This window comes from Melanerpes formicivorus, unplaced genomic scaffold (assembly GCF_026170545.1).
Source record: "Melanerpes formicivorus ecotype bairdi unplaced genomic scaffold, bMelFor1.0.p_v2 SCAF_1, whole genome shotgun sequence".
In the NCBI taxonomy this organism is placed as follows: Eukaryota; Metazoa; Chordata; class Aves; order Piciformes; family Picidae; genus Melanerpes; species Melanerpes formicivorus.
In genome coordinates, this window is record NW_027142353.1 from 23,847,723 (window position 1) to 23,867,073 (window position 19,351).

The 19,351-nt window shown below is 37.1% G+C and overlaps 1 protein-coding gene across 8 annotated transcripts in view; it reads left to right on the forward strand.

Annotated features, from left to right (window-relative positions):
* The window catches only part of ATP11A (ATPase phospholipid transporting 11A), a 133,384-nt gene extending 114,349 nt beyond the window's left edge, over positions 1-19,035 (forward strand). The window contains exons 26-32 of one of the 8 annotated variants that reach the window (XM_068136789.1): positions 112-135; positions 5,754-5,819; positions 6,139-6,242; positions 8,100-8,265; positions 15,122-15,228; positions 15,864-15,928; positions 18,324-19,035. In XM_068136789.1, coding sequence (XP_067992890.1) covers positions 112-135; positions 5,754-5,819; positions 6,139-6,242; positions 8,100-8,265; positions 15,122-15,228; positions 15,864-15,915 — 519 coding nt within the window. In that variant the 3' untranslated portion in view covers positions 15,916-15,928; positions 18,324-19,035. Of the gene's footprint in view, positions 1-111; positions 136-5,753; positions 5,820-6,138; positions 6,243-8,099; positions 8,266-10,070; positions 10,160-12,644; positions 12,761-15,121 lie in introns of all 8 variants that reach the window. The other 7 variants (XR_010987176.1, XM_068136806.1, XM_068136814.1 and 4 more) reach the window with 7 other exon arrangements.
* The last annotated feature ends 316 nt before the right edge of the window (positions 19,036-19,351 follow it).

Here is a 19,351-nt window from a genome sequence, read left to right on the forward strand (position 1 = left end):
GCAAATTTTAAGTACTTTTGCGTTTTATTTATTTTACCCATTGATATTTTGTTCTGTTCTATTTGTGTGCTTTCTTTTCCTTTTGCTACTTGCTTCTCTTCCTATCCTCAGCTAATGACAACCAGCACTCACATGGTAAGGATGTTGTGGATTTGTCATGATACCCATTTCATCTTTCCCTGTTCTGTAATTAAGGTGTTAAAGAGCAGTTAAATACTTCCTGTAGTTACTTCAAAATACTACTTAAACCTGTAGATAGAAATGTTCTTTTGTGCTACTTTATAAATACTTAAAGTTCTTAATACATTAATGTAGGGTGTAAGGTATAAGAGGTGGGATAAAGAGCCATGAATTTTGAAAAATAGGTAAGGTTTTTGCTTCCGTTCATTTTGTTGTTTTGTTCTGTGCTTTTCCGTAACCTATGTTTTATTGCTGATGCTTCTCTGCCGTTGAATGGCTTTAAACAAAATCATCAGAGAGAAAATAAACTGTGCGCAATTCTGATTCTGTATGTGTAACCTACATGTTTGCTAGGATGAAGCATTCAAATGTCATTAAATACTGTGACATCTATCAAGGAGATGAACTTCTAGTGTGTGAGAGAACACTTGTTCGAGCTTTTCTAAAGACAGAATGCATTTCCATTAGACTTAACTGTAGGGTGCAGCACTTCTTTCCCTGGTACTGTTAATGCTCTCTGTTAGATGCTCAGAACTCTACATCAGCATATATTTATAGATCTGCATATTAGACTTAATCATAACTGTACACATTTTGTAAAAGGTTTGTATTGCAAATATTCTAATTGTATTCCTTTCTGGAATTTGAGTCTACTTCTGTTGCCCACATTGAATCAAATTCTTCTTGATAAAGCTCTGAAGCCAGACTCGTGGCTAATTTTCACATTTTGAATGTTTATATCTACAACTGGATACCTATATTAATGTTTCATGTTAAAATGTGTTGTTTGAGACATTCTGAGTCTTGACTGTCAGTGTGAGTATGAACATTAATCACTATTCAGCATGCATGCTTGTGTGTATGAATAAAACACACATTAAGTTGAAATTTTAAATTTAAAGACTTGAAAATGTTAGAGTTCAGGAATAGTCAGTAATACATATGTGAGTTCATACACATGTGAATACTAGTTGGTGTTAATAGTTATTTCCAAGTATTTAAATTATGCTTGCATCTGTAAAAAGTCAATGAAATACTTGAAGATTTGAAAAATTTACTGCAACAACATGCTTTTGTGGCACAGGGAGAAGGTAGGAAAGGGGATAAAAGGGCTGAAGGCAACACTAATACATAAATGATGTAAGATGATTGAGGCTAGGTGCCAGTTTGGTAAAATGGGTGTTGAAGCAGAAAACCCTGATACTTCTTTCTCTTAAGTGAACTAGTAGCCAATGTTGCAAAACCAGTAAAAAGTTAAGAAAATCAGTCTGTTTCACTTAGACTGATGCCTAGGTCAGACTAAAATTTACATCCTCTTAAGCTTGCTTTCAAACATAACCCTCCCACAGGATGCTTCTCAGTATTTAAAAATTTGGTTGAAACTGCATGCTGTAGGGTGATGTTACTAGAATAAGGGGGAAGTGTAGTTTTAATCTGATATTTATTTCATAAATGCCTGCATCAGTCATTTCTTGGTAAATAAAACTAAGATGCCAAGAATTTATCTTATTAATTGTTATTAATTTGTGATACTGCTTTGTGTATGGTCTTCTGCTTTGGCCATGACATCATGGTTGGTGTTGTAAAAACATGTAGTTGGAGACATGAGGAAGGTAAGAAGAAAAAAAGGCATTGTAGAAGTAATTGTACATGTTGTCTTTGTTTACCCATATAATGAGATGTATTTCCTGTGTGGTGGATTTTTTTGTTTGGTTGTTTCGGTGTTTTTTTAATTTTTGTTAACCTTTGAAGAGTGGATTAAATGTAATTGTTAAGGGGGGGTTCAGAGATAGGTGGGAGAAAATAAGTTAAAAAGAGAACAGAATGTGGAAAACCAAATAACAGGAAGGAAGATAAGTGAATAGAATGATCAATTGAAACGTGGAAGATCAGTAGGTAAAGTTGCACAAGAAAAGGTCTTCAGTAGGCTGGGAGCACAGCACAGAAAAATATTTGTTAATGAACCAGATGCTGACAGACCTCCAAAAGAATGACTCACATCTTGAAGACAGGAGTACCACCTTGAGATACTCAGTGCTGAAAATAAGTTGTGGTGTTCTGTAACTCACACCATCCCTAACTGCCATGCTTACCTTTTTCTGTACCAAATTAGCAGCCTTGTGGAGTCTGGTGTCTGTGTGCTATGGTTTTGTTTCCTGAGTTAAAAAGTTGGGTAGGTGAAGGGTTTGGTTGAAGCCTGATGCTTTCTATCTAGCCTGACAAACAGAGACAGATGAAAGTTGTTTCAACATTTGTATTTAATCTAGCTGCTTTGATTGGAAATATATTGGAAACATCTATTCAGTACACATAAATGGACACTAGGCTCTCTGGGAGATGCCAGATATGACTTGAGTGTTGTAAAATGTAACTGCAAGAGGAAAGTCAGTAAATAACATAATGTGAAGTTCCAGAACCAAATTCCTGTCTAGTTTTAACTGCACTGATTTTAAGACACACAAAATATTGTATCAAAAGCATGAGCCTATAGTGCTATTATAGGTAAGGTATAGTATTATCATAGTAAAAGGTCAAAATGAAGGCTTTCTGCCCTTCTTGTATTCTGTACACTTGCTCACACAGGGAGTATTTTTAACATCATGAAATGCTTACTCAGCATAATGAATCTTTATTTTTGTTTATTTATTTGTTTATTATTTATTTTTTTAACACTCCTCTGTTCACAGTTGATCAGATTATCTGTCTAGTTTTCTACTGATTTCTGGCTTGGTCTCAATTCACAGTTTTTCCCACAGCAGCATATTTGGGTGACCCTTGCCCATGTGGATCCCTTGTCATCTAATACTAGGCAAGCTTATATAGAATAACAGAGATGGGAAGGGAACCTGCAGGTGATCCAGTTCACTGCTTTGTGCAGGGCTGGTTAAAATTAAGTTGCTAGACTTTGTATAGTTTGTTCCCCAGTTTTTAATATCCCTGAGGATGGAGAATCCATAACCTCCCTGGGCAAGCAATTCCAGTGATTTTCTGCCTTCATGGTAAAAAATGTTCTTCTAATACCTAAGCAAAATTTTTCTTGTTGCTGAAAAGAAATGATCTTTGTAACTGTTCTTCAGACATTTGTGGGCAACTACTAGGCTGTTTCTTAGTGTGCCCCCCACAGATAAAATTATTCCTTCAACCACTTTTCCAGGAGAGCTTTAGATTGCTAACCACCCTGGTCAGCTGCCACTTGATCCTTTCCAATTTTTTTCACATCCCTCTTTAACTGAGAGGCTTAAAACTAGGCATGGTCTTCCATGTTCAATCTCATTACAGCTGAGTAGATGAGAGTACTAACCTTTCTTCAGAGGCCATGTTCCTCCCAATACACATCAGTTTGCAGTTTTCCATATGTAGAGAGAGAGTGACCACAGTATTAGGCTTGTACACTGCTTGGAGTCACTGTAACCCCACCACAGCTTGTTTTCAATCAGGGCCATTGTTCAGCTAGTCAGTTCCAATATATGGTGTTACTTCTCCATAGGTTTAAAACTTTCTGCTTTTCCTTATTTAATTTCATAAGGTGTCTTTCCTCACTTCTGAAATTAATAGAGGTCACTCTGGTTTGAAACTCTGCTATTCATTATGTCAGCTATTCTTTAATTTTGTATAACCTGGCAATTTGCTTTAGATGTTCTTGATGTCAACAGCCAGGCCACTGACAAATACTCAGTAATGTCAGCCCCAGCATCAGTCCCTGGTGTAGTTAATTGATTACCACTTTAGAGTTCAGTGGTTCAGACAGTTTTCAACTCAAGTAGTAGTCTAACCACCCCAGGCTTCCTTCCAAATGAGAATGCTGTCTGAGCATCAAATGCCTTGCTTAGTTAAAAATAGGCTGCATCAACTGCTCTCCTCATTAACAACTTCTCCTCCTCCCATGTATTTGGCTGCTCCTTTCCTTCCCAATCATTGATGTTAAATGTAAGGAGCAGCTTTTGTTCATGAAGACATTCAATACTCTGGATACTAATTTCAGCATGTTCTTTAACGCCTTCCACTAGGCTGCCTTACCAGTCTATCAGTAGACTTACGCTTTCACTTTGAAACTAGGATATCAGTAAATTCTGGGCCCCTCAGTTTAGGAAAGATGTTAAGTTGCTGGAATGTGTCCAGAAAAGGCCAACAAAGCTGCTGAGGGGTTTGGAGCACAAGCCCTAGGAGGAGAGGCTGAGGGAGCTGGGGTTGCTTAGCCTGGAGAAGAGGAGGCTCAGGGGAGACCTTATTGCTGTCTACAACTACCGGGAAGGAGGTTGCAGCCAGGTGGGTGTTGGTCTCTTCTCGCAGGCAACCAGCATGAGAACAAGAGGACACAGTCTCAAGCTGCACCAGTGGAGGTTTAATCTGCTTGTTAGGAAGAAGTTCTTCATAGAAAGTGATTTGCCATTGGAATGGGCTGCAAGGGGAGGTGGTGGAGTCACCATCACAGGAAGCATTTAAGAATAGACTGGATGAGTGCACTTGGTGCCATGGTTTAGTTGATTAGATAGTGTTGGGTATTAGGTTGGACTTGATGATCTTGAAGGTCTCTTCCAACCTGGTTTATTCTATTCTGTTCTAACTACTCTTTATGTGACCGTCAGCATCCCTCACTACTCTTAGTTTGATCTGAGCTTCAGCCTGTGTGATTTTGTTCCTGTATTCCCAGGTACCCATTTGCTGCCAGTCCATATTGTCATCTCTTGTATGTTTGTGTTTTGCCTTTTTGTCTGTTGAGGAATGTCCTGGTTGGCTAGCTGGGTTCTTCTGCTTTAATTTCATGTCATCCTGCAGAAGACGGTTCATGAGATCTCACAATTTTTCCCTTTCAAAGCAATTAATTTCTTGGGCACCCTTCTCTCTCATGGACGCAATGCTCTGAATAAAACAAAGTCTCTTCTCTTAAAGTACAGTGTCCTAACTCTATTGCTTACTTTCCAAATATTTCTCTGGATCCAGAACTTGCTAATCTTATAGTTGCACAGTCCATGCAATATTTAGGACTATCTTCACTACCAGTTCTTCCCTTCATCAACATTGATGACCATTTCTGCCCACTTGAGAAGCTGAAGTGTTCTTTATTTCATTATGCAAGAAAATCAACCACAATTCAAAAGTGTTTTATCGTAAAATGTACATAGAGCATCTACATATTTACGTGGTGTTGATGGTTACCACATTCTTTCTTATACTGTTACTTGTCTATATAACATGCTGTTGATCCTGTAAGAAATGGTGGAATGCCAAGGACAGCAGAGAAGGGAAATCAGAGAAAAGATGATGTCCAAGAACATTTGTGAAAATACTGCAGTTTGTTTGTAAATCTCAGTGATTTGTTAACTGTGCCACACTTGCCTTTATCAAGAAACATGCCTATGAACTTCAGGTTGAGTGCATTGTTTGCAGTGTTTTTCCTTTCTGTATGAAATCTGAGGTGTGTATACACAAGTGCAAGAAACTTTGCACTGAACAAATCATGTAAGTATTCAGTAGTTTTGTGTGTCAGTTCCTCTTATAAAGTAATGTATAGCTTTAAGAGGTTTAGTCTGGACAATATTGACTGTTACTGCTTTGGATGATTTTTTTAATAGATGTTTGGAAACTGGACCTTTGGAACACTGGTGTTTACTGTGCTTGTATTTACGGTTACATTGAAGGTAAGGCATGCTGTGTTCTACCCACTGAACCTTTCTTGGAGCTGTGTTCTAATTGATGCTTACTTGTATCACTTTATGACCACACATTATCATATATTAAATTAGTTTAAATATGGATTTAAATGTATTTATATGTAGATTTTGTTATCTATGTATTCTTAGCTGTGGCCAAAATGGAATTGTTTTGGTTTCTTTGATTTTTTTAGTTAATTCTGTGTATAATCATTCCCCTTTTTCAAAGGGTGTAATTTTATTTCATCTTCTGCTGAGTATTCTGTTGCTACTAGATAGTAATAACACCATATAATCTTTTTTTCAGCTTGCACTAGATACACACTATTGGACGTGGATAAATCACTTCATGATCTGGGGATCACTAGTATTCTACATTATCTTTTCTCTGCTCTGGGGAGGAATTATTTGGTATGAAACATAATATGAATTGCATCACAAATACTACTTCTGAAACAGTTTTTATAAAGTTGTTACTTATTTAACTTTTTGTCTCAAACAAAATGAAATTTAGCTTTTATGTATTGCAGAACTCCCAATATCAGTCAGATTTTAGGTACATCAGTACGGTGTGCTTGAATGGCTACTAAAATACTCATAGAGAAGCATGTGAAGGACTGTCAGACCTCAGACCACCACTGAGGCTATTTCCATAGTGTTGGTCAAAAAGCAGTCCAAGGCTTGGTTCAAGGAGCTGAGGCTGCCTGTCTGAAGCAAAATGTCAGAGTAAATCACATCTATGCAGCTTGAGGCTAGCCACTAGGCTTGTCTTAGGGCAAACTAGCTTGTAGCAGTCTAAACTCGAGCCAGGGAGTGGAACTCACATTGAATTTGTGTGAGTGACCATGAGTCCTGTGTTTAAGCTCATTATTTGCTGCCTTATTTAGCAAAGTAGATTTACTGTAGATACCTGAGCACCTGTTTATTCCACTGGTGGTAAGAAGCTTTTTAAGAATTAGTGTAACTCTTGTACATAGCTGATTGAAAGTATTGGGTGGTTTGGGTTTTTTTTTCTGGTGGGGTTGGTTGGTTGGTTTTGGTGTTTTGTTATTTTGGTGTTTTGGTTTGTTCTTTCAATTACAAATTCTGCTTACATAAAACTGAAATTTGTGGGAAGGAGATAATTTGAAACAGGTGCCAATTCTTACTATGCCTCATTTCCATCAGGAACTTGAATTTGTATTTCTCACCTGCCAAGTGCCCAGTTACAAGGTTCTCTTTACTAACCTCTTCAGCTGGAACTGTCATACTTTGTAAATATATAAGTAAATATTTTGAGGCACCAGAGAGACAGCAGAGGCTAAGTGTTGCATGGTGATTAAGGTGACATTTAATTTGGAGTAAGGCTTTGTATTTCAGTGTGTCCTTTGCAAATGAATACCTGCCTGGCAACATCTTGGATATTCATAGCCTCTTTTCAGTAAGATCAGATCTCAGTTTCTTCATCATTGGAATGTAAACAGTTTTCAGAAGTGATGTTTTTTCCCTGCTAATGTTTACAGCCAGCTAGCACTGCTGCATATTAGAGACATAAGTATTTACATGAATCAATGTTTCCTGGGATTACTTTATTAGATGGCAAAAACTTCTATCCAATTTTGGATACATTCCAGTGTTGTTACTTACTGTCCATTGATCTTTTCTCTTAGTAAACATGGTCTCTGATTGCCATTATCATACAGTGATGGTGTTTTAATGACCAGACAACTGCCATGGAGATACAGGGAAACATGGAAATGAAAGCAGTGAAATTGGTGGGAGGTAGAGATGTAGTGGCTGGGTGAGGGTGAATGGCATGAACCCATCAGAAGATTAGAGGAGCTTGAGAGGTATGAAGAAAGGTGTGCTGAGTGAGCTCTAGTTTGAGGACACATACAAACAAGGGCATGATGGAAAAGAGGAGGAAAGTAATAGGTGGGATGCTGAGAAGAAAGGTGGAAAATACCTGGGGTAAGATAAGGAGGAGGTGGAAGAACATAAACAGAATAGGAATGTAACTTAGTTTATCTTTGCAAGGGAGAGGCAGCTTGAAAGGAAGGACAGCATGGTATTTCCTGCTGCCTGGAAGACAAATATAAAGCAGATCACTCTACTTACTGAATGTTTAGATCTTTTGAGAAAACTGAGATGGATGAACTCCCACAAACTGGGAAGTTGGACATACGTCATCAGAGTCACAATTTTCGTATTTCACATTGCCAGACTTTATTGTGTGTATTCGTGTACAATATCTATTTACTCTTTTTTTTCTTCTTTTTTTTCCACTAGGCCTTTTTTCAATTATCAGAGGATGTATTATGTGTTCATGCAAATGCTGACTAGTGGTCCTGCATGGCTGGGTATAATTCTGCTCATAACTGTTAGCCTTCTTCCTGATGTTCTCAAGAAGGTCTTATGCAGACAGTTATGGCCTACAGCAACAGAAAGAATCCAGGTAACAATATTTTTCATTGTGGAATTAGTTTTTGTATCACAAGCCTCTAACAATTACACCTCTTTCAGGCTTGGAGACAAGATTAGAACAGGGTTTCCCCATCTGTGGTGTGTATCCACTGGCTGTATACTAGCCACTTCTGAGCACTGTGGTGAAAGAATCTCTTACTCATATGGTGGTATTTACCTGAACCCTGGGGCAACCCCTGGGCCTCCCTACCAGCAATCAAGGGGAAATCAGCTGATGAGGATTGTGGGAGACACATACAGGGCTCAACATGATTCGTGATTTGAGAAGATAAGAACAATTACAGGGGATTGGGATGGTGGTGAGGGTGTAGATAAAAACCACTTACATTGGCCCGGACAGCAGCAGTTCCTGCTGTTGTAGAACATCCAGAGGCCCTGAATTGAGGTAATTACCTTTCATTCAAAGTCCACTCTATAATGTGGACATTTTAGCATTTACTGTGTAAGCTGAGCATAGTCCCAGAACACCAGCTAAACTAATCTAAACTCAAAACCGTTAGGAAAGGAGCATATGATTTTACTGAAATCCCCTTGAAACCAGGGATTTGCACAAGCAGTTGCCATCCTGTACCAAGGGACTCTAGAACTGCATGTGTGTTCATAATTGAATAAGTCTATAATTTGCACATTTAAAATAAATGTGATTAATATATAGATTTTGGTAAATTTATGCCAACATTCACGTTACATGATCTGTGTAATAGAATGCTTCCCTAGCAACCTGTGCTTGTTACCAAAAAAAGTATTACAAATTGTTAGGTTTTTTCCTCTTACATTTGAACTTACATTTTGCCTGTTTTGATACATTATGTCTTAAAACGTGTCTTGCTGATAAACCTAAAAGGGGAGACCATTGTGTAAATAAGAACTTATTCTGATGAGGCTAAAAGTAAAGCCAGGTTCTGTGGGATGCATGGTACTATTCTGAGGTCAACAAACCAGCCCAAATAGATAACTTCACCCATATTTTTTACCCCAGCAAACCTTCATATATATATTAGAAAGTGAAGGGCAGTACAGAAGTTGAACCTGAATCTTAATGTTATTACACTTTGACTTTTTCAGCCCAAGTGCCACTGGTAGGCTAAAATAAGGGGTTACCAGTGACTGTGTAGTGATCCGTTAGCATTTTGATGTTTATTCTGGATAGACTTTTAAGAGGAAAGAAACAAAGGTACTTTACTTTCTGCTTTGGCAAAGGTAAAAAATTATTCTCTCATACCTGCAAAATAAAAGCCTTTGCCACTTTTTTGTATTCTCTGAGGGTACACTTAGGAATATGCCCCACTTCAGGAAGACAGGAAAGAATAAAGAATGGCAGAAAAGTATTCCTAGTCAGATCAGCGTTTAGCATCTTTCTATTTAAGTGTCTTTAATAGATGTCTCTGCCATATATGCTACTTGTAAAAGCAGTTGCTCTCAATATAGTTTCTGCATGCTTACAGTCTGAGAGAGAAATGTCAATGGGTTAATGGAAAGAAACAAGCTAGGAAACAAAAGCCCCAAACAGGCATTCCACATTTCTTACAGACATTGTATGTTAGTCCTGGAAAATGAATCAGTTGTAGAGCAGACTTTGGGCTTAACAGTGGCAATATTCATTTTTTTAACAGATCATAGAAAATCTGACTTTTAACCAGATATATCCCTTGTGTTTCTTCTTCTGTCTGTTTGTTTCTTCCTGTCTTCCAACCTGCTTTGTCTAAATAACTGCTACCTTGCTTTACACATAAATGATGTGCACGGTTACATTCTACCATCTTCTGGGGAAATCAGACTAAACATCAGTGCCTTTCTGTTGAGCAGTCTACCATCTTTATGCTTTCTCAGACTTCAAGCAGTCTAAGTTTCTAATGGAACAAAAGGTGACGTTTTTCTGCCTTTCTGCATGCTTAGCTATTTAATTCAAAGGACAGTAAAAAGTTTATCATCAGAAGTTATTTACCATACTCATCTCCATTTCTGATTCACATCAAGAATACACTTTTTAGTACACTTTTTTCCTTCTGTTTATCTCAGAGATTCTGTCAATCATTGTCACAATCCATCACTGTCATGATCACTATCATTTTTGTCACCGTTGTTACTGAATTTTACGTGATGCTTCTGTCTCAAGAATCTAGGATACTCAGATCCTCATTTTAATCATTGATCTTTCTGTAGGTGAATGTATGTCATATTTGTGTTATACCTGAGTAAATGGAATACACTTTGCCACACAAAGAAGTGATAATTCTGATTATGCTGATGTTTCGAGTGTAGTATGGAAAAATGCAGTACTGGAAGCTATTTAAGCAGTCTTTGTAATATATTCATAAATCTGCTCACTTTTTATTAAGTTACTTCCAGCATGCATTTAGAAACTGAGTATTCTTTATATTCCATTCTACAAAATTCTGTGCTGTATAAGAAATGCTAATAAATCTTGGGTTCCCTACAGTCTACAGAAAAAGTCCTTTTGACTTAATACTAGGAGACTGTTGGTTTCTGTTGTAGGTTGTGTATCTTTATTTCTTAACTGGTTAAGATAAAAAATACGTTTCATCTTTCTTTCCTCCCTTCAAAAATGTACAGTTAATACAAATTACTGTCATTATGTAAGTCATGGGGAAAACACATCCAGTTTTTTTTACTACTGAAAATTCTGCCTAAAACTGGCTTTTAAGCACCTTAGGACTGGTTTGAACTTTTAACCAATCACTTTTAAACTTACCATATTCCTGTAAGCCATATTATTTCCTTTGTACTAAAAGGACTAGCAGCCACTTCCCAAGGTGACCGAATTAGCTGTCCTCAGACAGCAATCATGTAAAGCTTTGGAAGCAATTCTTATGCCTCTAAATTTTTCAGTTATCTGAGTGGATGATTGTCTGCATAATTATTTTTTAGAGGTTTTTAAATATCCAGTTCTGAGTTTTACTGAAGCAGTGTTTCATTTATTAAATATATATATGTATGTGTGTATATATATATATATATATATACATATATATATATACACTTCTATGTATGTGTATATGTGTGCATGTACATCTATCTATCTATATACACATATGAACTGTTGTCTTTCTTGGGCTAAAATGTTAATTCTGCAAAAGCTTTGGAGGAATCTGTTGTCTTATGGTAATTTCAGTCAAATTCTGCTCAAATATGCCAGTGACTCTTTGGCTCAATGAAACAAGCTGAATTTCATGCTTTAACTGTAAATTGTGCAGCTGCAAGGTTTCTTTCAGCTTTTTCTGTAAAAAGAAACAGGATTTTTTTTTTTTTAATATATATCAAATCTGCATTAATGGATTCTGTTTCCTTTTCCTTTATTCTACTTTTATTAATAGAAGCTCAGCAGTTCTGTTAATGATAACATAAATTCACTTTAAATTATCCTCTTCTCATTTTTGTAATTTTCCCTTTGATTGATAGTGTTTCAGCAATTCCAAATATTTCACAACTGAAAAGTCAGGTGTTTTATTTCTGAGCTGTAAATAACTTCTGTGCATTCATCCCTTTTAAGAAATATTTTTCTCTTCGCTTTTGACGGATGCTTTTTTGCTTCACTTTCACTTCAGTCACAAGATCGGCCCACCTACCTCATTATGAGATCTCTACCTTTTGCTGTGCTTGGGGAAATGCAAAGTGGTACTTTGGCTTGGGGAAGCCTCTCTGTGGATTCATCATTCATTTTTTCCTTAATGGGCTTAAGCTGCTATTGACCAACTGCACAAGGCTCTTAGAAAACTGGTCACCAGTAAACTGTTTCCGTTGTCCTGTGCTGGGCACCTCTTCCATGGAACACAAAGAAATGGATCTTGCTGTTACAATATTTGAATCTCATGGAAGAAGTAACACTGGTAACTCCTTTTCCTTTTGTCCCCATGGTGCAATGACTAAGCTGTAAGTGAGCCTTCATTAGCCCCATCATCTCCATGTGTAGCACTCCATTCAGTGTACCAGTTGTTCTAAGGAGCAGTGAAGCAGGATGTCTGCTCTTTAATTTAGAATCAGTTTGTCCTTAGATCTCAGGGACCTCTCCTATTTAGTACCGGTTATTGTCAAAGGGGCAGGACACAAAGCCCACAGTACTTAGTCATGGTATGGTTAAGTGCTTCTGAGAGTAATTATGTGTTTTTAAAAACTTTGAAAAGTAATAAAAAACTTCCTCAGATTGGCTCAAAGGATTAACCTCAGGATCAAGAAATAGTTCTACACTGGATAATCTTTCTTTTTTTAAATCTATCAGAAAATCCATCAGGACTTTGCTAAAATAGTTACATTTGTGCCAAACGGTACAATTCATTCACATTTCCCTCTTGTATTCAGCAAGTGTCTCACTGTTTTTCCTCATCCTTGCAGAAGAGTAGGAGACATAAAACAGCCCTAAATACACTGGTGAGCAGCGATGGGCCGCTTCTTGAAGGAAATGTTTCAGCTTCCGAGCCGTAATTAGATCAAAGCTAGGTAACAGTACTGTACATGTTGCCAGTTTGGATTAATTTCTATTGGTGAACTGTGCTTTTTACAAATCAACTGTTTCCTCCAGAGTTTTTGATGTACTTTATCAGTATTGATACAAAGTCATTATTTCACTTGGAGAGCATAGTTTTGGCAGGAGATGTTCCATGCAACAGGTAAGATCTTTTTTTGTCTCTGACCCTTAGTGTTGTAATGCAAAACAATGAATCAGTACACCTATATTAAAGTGCTATAAATACAATGTTACGTATAGGTGCTATGTGACATTTCTTCTGTAAGAACTGCAGTGGTTATTACAGTGTGCTCACATTACCTCATGGTGTAGAATACAAAGTCAGAAGTCATTATCACACAGAGTTTATCCATTGTTTCTCATGCACTTGAATACATACATAGACCAAATGCAAACAGTAAAAGAGGAAGATAACCGTACAAAAGGGAGTGAGTGAGTTACGAATACGACCTTGAGTCGGGAGGCTGGAACTGTGTCTCTGACAGTGTACCACAGCAGTGTTGTCTGTATAGACCAGTGCATTGCTGCATCACTGCCTTGAGTCAAGAGAGAAGTGTGTTAGTCTTGCCAAATACCTGAGACAGCAGCATGAATGGTGAGTTCCTAAATCCTCCAAACATTAGGGCAGCAGAATGATGCTTTACATCATCTCCTTGCTGTGCCACTGATTACGTGAACAAGTATAAGTGAGAAGTACACTTTTTACTCAGATACACTCCCACAGGGATGTTGCATGTGCTCCAGTGCCTTTGTGCTCTTCTGACCCCCAAAACAGCACATGAAGAATTAAGTGAAGGTACAAAGTACCAGTATATGAAGAGTACAAATGCAATGTAATGTGCTGATGTGGGCTGTAGGGTATTAAGTAATTGAGAAGTGATTTTGGTTTACTCTAATTGACTACTAAATAAATAGTAGAAAACCCCAGCCTTTTTGCATAGCTTCAGGCATGGCAGATTGAAAGAGCTGCCTTTGGAGCTATGTGTAGAAAAAACATGGTTTTATTTTTAGAAAGCATACGTTAATTGAAATGCTTCACTTTCTAGTTGGAAGAATAGGAAAAGTAATTACCATGCAGTGAATGAATACTTGGACATTTCCAAAGCAAAGTCTGCTAGTCTGTTATCTGGCTATCTATATTTTTCTGTGTCAGTGTTGGTATTTGGTCTCTACACATGTTGAAATGAATCCAGACCACAATGTCAATGAAGAGTTGGGTAAAGTGTGCTGACTTCTCCAAGATTAATTCCTGTAAGAGAGCTTTCTGATTGCTCTTATGCAGGAGTTGCATTTCACACTTGTCATTGTCACAGAAAGTGTAATACTGACTGTGAACCAAACTTTTACAAGCAACACCATTAATATTTATTTTGTGATTTTGTACCTTTTGCTACTGTTGTTGTTAACAGAGAAGGAGCAAGGGAATGATTGAGAATAGAGGATTAACTGGCTTAATGGAGAGAGCGATTGATAACACTGTTTTGAATCATGTTTATAATGCATTTGTATCTCAAGTACCATCACATAACCTCCATATCTCTATACCTGGAAATTATATTTGCACATAATAAGAAGAATTAGATAAACTCCTTGAGGGAAGTGCTGTGCTAATTTTCTTCTCCTTTGAGTGTTCCAGGGTCTTGCAGTGTTACTGTAGTCCTGAGTAGTTCCTGAGTGGAAATGCTGATTCTGCCAGACTATAGAGTTACTACATCATACAGATAAATTTTAATGGACAGACCAAGACAGTATTGTGATGGGCAGTATAAATGGCCTGTAGAGCTGCTACATGTAACCTACACAAGTCCAAAATCAGATGCTGCTTGGAAGTACAAAGCGAGGGCATTCAACCTCTGGAACTTCAATCTATTAGCACAAACCTACTGTAAAGAATTCCCTGTCTTTGGAAGTATGGGGCAAAGTACTTGAATCTGTTCTGTCTTTAGTGAAGACTTCTTATGGGGAATTTTAGGAAGTTCAGATATAGAGACGTACAAAGAGAGATGCAAATTGAAATACAAACTTGATTTAAAACAATTCAACTTGAAGGCAGTCCTTGGTGTCTTCATCTGTTCTCTAAAGAGCTTGTAATCAGGTTTAGATATTATGTGTAAAATTATGCCTGGTTCTGTGGGTCTTAATATAAGACTAATTGTGTTGAAAGTGGATTGCTCAACAATATGAGGGGTTATACTTTTACATGAAACAGGCAGAGTGGTGATCTAGTGGAAAGCTTTGTTATGCCAAGGGTTGAACAGCCTTACAAAAGAACATGATTGTACACTTTTAGTTCCAAAGTCATCTATTTACTCTGTGTGTGTGTGTTTGTTTTTCCCTTTAACAGAATGCATCAAGGCACTGTCAGGAGCATATCTCAGAATTCACACCTCTTGCCTGTCTGAAAAGCCCAAGATACAGGAGCAGTGACTGCAGCAATTCCCCAGCAAGAAGGTCTAATTCTCGTTCTAAAAAAATGATGTTTACGCACTGGAGAGGCATTGATTATTCAGTACTTCCATCTGTCTTTGGCTATTCAAATAAGAATTGCCATTCCAGTGCAGGCTACGGCTACAGTGGGTCAGGTTTGGAAACATCTGTATGACAGAACACCGAGTCAAGCCTTTAAAAACAGTTTTGTTGTTTATTTCTTTTTTTCAGTAAATGAAACATGTCACAGAAATATATTAAACTGTACTTGGGTTTTGCTGTCTGAGGTAGTGTTCAGGCAAACAGGATCAAGAGCTAGAAATGTGAACCCTTCCAGGCCGATAGGCCTCTTTTTATGTTTCGAACTACTGGAGCAATGAACAACCTCCACAGTCTGGTACTGTGAGACTAGTAGCACTAAAAATTCTCTTCGTCCTGTGTCAAGACTTCTGTGCATTTACTGCTTCTGTCATCTTTAGTCATTTTCTTTATTGAAGTGTGTAGTTTCAGTCAGTGATCTTCATTTTGAGATCAACAGTTTTAATTTCAACCAGAAGTAATGACCTCAGTTATCTCCCATGAAAGTCTCCTAGAGCATATTTAACAAGTGCTTTTTCTGATTTTATTCTGTCCTTTTTCTTTCTTTGCTCTTTCTGTAGAACAAACTGGTGTTTCCTCTGTGCAAATCTGCTTTCAAGAAATACTCTCTAATGTTCACTTCCCTGTAAGTGGCCAAATCAGGACAATGTCTGGTTTTCAGTTAATTTTCTCCCATAGAGAGGCGAAACAATCCTTGAGTAGAGTATGTACAGGCTGTGTGAAGTCAAGTTGGCTGTTAAATAGGTACCTGCTCAAACTGAATGTAAGCATTTTGCCTACAAGGCCTTTCTAAGTTTGTCAAGATGCAGATTACCTGGTGTTCCCATGTCCTATCCCTGTGAATGTAAAATATGCCTAGCTGAAAGTATTGCACATTACACATTTTTGGACACTTTTCTTTTTCCCCTTAATAGAAGATAGACTGTTTTTCCAAGTTTACTGTCTGAATTAATTTTCTGATTTTTTTTTTTATTTTCCTGTGTGTATGGTTACTGCTGGCTTGGCAGATGTGTTGCAAAGCACACAAGTGTTGACTTTTGCAATCAAACCACAAGGTGGCACACGGCTGTTTACTAACAGTTGGACCTTTGTCGTGATACGGAAACCAGTCTGCAAGGATTCTGTTCAAATCACTTCAAGATTGACAGCCAACTTGCACTTTTCTGTTCTCTGCTACATTTATGTTACCTTGCACTAATTCAGCTATTAGCTGTGTCCCTGCCCCTTTCTTTAGTCCAGTGTTTTATTTTGGGGTACAAAAATATCTGAAGGAGTAATCAGATTCCAGTCAAGTTCAGCCTGCTCTTTAGAACTGGTTTGTAACCACTGTCATTAAATACCTCTGGGAGGACATTAGCTAAAAATTGATTTCAATGTGAAAACACAATGTTTGGAATTGGAGCTGCAGACATTATTGGAAGATCTGGCCAGAGACTGTTAGTTGCCTTTTGAAAACACTGGGGTGGCATAGGAAAAACTTCTGTGTTAAATGAACAAAAAAATCCACAGCAGAGGCAAAACAGTTTTCTTACTAATTTGCTTTTTTTTTAAAAAAAAAAAAAAAAATTACCTTGCTAGGAAATGTTTCTCACAATATTCCAAGCAATTTTCACATTAAACAGTAAAATACTATTAAAGTGCCCTGGGACAAACAGAGATTGTAAAGCGAGCGTGAAATTTGCAGTATACCAAAGATAAGAGAATTGTATAAAGTCTAATGGTGAGCACCACCAGTGAAGGTATTTTAAACACTTAACCATGTAGCACTTTTAAGTTTCAAAGAATGTCTGCATACCTGTAACACTTTGAAATCCGTACTTGTGTGTGGCTGTGGGTGTGTGTACATATACTTGCCATTACAGACTTGAATGTGGGTCAGTTAGAACCGTCCCCTACATAAAACACTGGTGTATATATTTTTTAAATGTTAATATGGGTATAAATTTTATACCAGTAGCAGTGACAAATTTCTTGTGTGTAGTTAACAAGTTATTTGTAATGTATTTTTTAGAAATCTTAAAATTGCCTTTGCACTGAAGTATTTTTCATACTGTAGCTATTTATAAATCTGGTTTATGCATACATTTGTTAACACACCATTTCTATTTTTTTTTTTTAAGTATATGTTTTGAAGGCTTTTTTTTTTTTTTATACCTATGAGTTTTGGCCACTTAAATTTAGTGTAGAGTGGAGTTATGGCCGAATGTGAAAATTCTAATGAATGTCACGTTAGAGATACAGGCCTGTTGCTCTGTCGGTCTCACTCAAACTTGATGTTTTGTTGGTACTTGTGATAGCGGTGGTTACAGCGCTGTACTTGCAGTGCTAAACTATTATTGCTACCTTTTTTACTCTATAAAGCCTCCTGCTTTTTTACTTTTCTGATTTCCGTCTTTTAGCCTTAAATAAGGAGATTTTTGCTTGATGTTTTTGAAAATGCTGCATTCCTGTTCTGCCTACTAACAACGCAGTTCACTGCAAACTTTGTGTAGCCCTGCGCTTAGACATTGACACTCTTATTCAGGCTAAAACATCTACATAAGTGCTTGGGAAATGTTCATTAAACATGTCAAATTTTGGAGGAGGAAGAATGCTTTTACTTAGGTGGAAGTTTCTGCTTTGGTTTAGCAATACTTTTATCTTTAAAAGTTGGTGCTGTTTGTTAAAATAGACTGTTTAATGGGGGGGGGAAATACCCACAAACCAAAACACCACAACACCAACACATAAAACATAACTGAGTTTCACTTGATGTGCTTTTGCTTCAGTCTTTGTTACTATTGCCATGCAAACCTAGACCACTGCAGCAGGGTTAACTTGAAGTTTCATTGTAAATGGATCAGACAACACAAAGACTGAAAAAGTAGAAATTAGATCAAAATGCAGTGGAATGCTTTATTATGGATGCGACATTGAAAGGAGACAGATTACTGTGTATTAAAAATAAAAATAAAAATGAAAGGGGGGAAAGTATAAAAATCTATATAACTTCCTAACTTGCCTTGTTTGAATTGTTGCAGCTTTAACAGCATAATGTCTCCATAACTGCTTCTATAAATGTCTTGAAACTGGTAAGCACTAACCAAATGTATGTGAAGACTTAGAAAGTATTTTGAGCTTTTCAGCCACTGAAGTTCATATATTCCTGCAGTGGCTCGTAGCAGAAGACCTCTTTTGGTTTACCATGTACGATAATTGTTCAGCCACTTAATGTAACAGCTTACAGTTTACGTTCTTGCTTGCTTTAGCCTGTTTGTCTTGACCCAACTGGCTTGCAAAAGTAAAAAGAAAAATCAGCTTCATTGCGCAACTGCACTACTTTTCTTTTGGAAGCCAGTGTGACCATTGTGCTCATGCTACTGTCTCTGTTAAAAAAGCTTTAATGGACATTTGTGAAAGTATTATGAAATTGAAAAAGTACGTGATTCTACTTTGCAGAATAATCAAACATCAGTTTATACAGCTTTAATATTTTCACCTTCTGAAAATTCACATAACTTTAATCTGCGTTGTGTCTGACATCAGTTCTGTGCTGCGTTCACATTGCATTTTAAATGTCCTTTCAGGAGCTCATGTAAAGTAGAATCCGCGAAAGTTGCTGTATGGGGGCTGGCGGTAGTTACCTGTGCATTATACATTAAAGATTTCTGTAGTCATCAGCACCAAATGCTTATTTTTAATTGTACAATTATAGGTGCATTTATTTGAAAATAAATCAGCCTTCAAGTCTAATGTTTAGATTATCCTATACCACTTCATTTATTTGAGTTGAAGAGTCAGTGTGCGAATACATTACTGTAAGGCTTCTTTTCAGTGCTATTTTAAACAGTTATTTCTGTAGATAACCAAATGTTACTTGTTTATATTCAGTCACATTTTGGATCCTTATGTAGAATATATAAGCAGGGGACATGAATCTGCTTGCAATAAATATAAACAAACAAGACTGGTTTAAGTTTGCTCATGCGCCATTCAAATAATTCTACTATTAATACGGTTTCATATTAGTCTGTAATAAAAATGTAAGTAGATAACAGAAAATGGTATT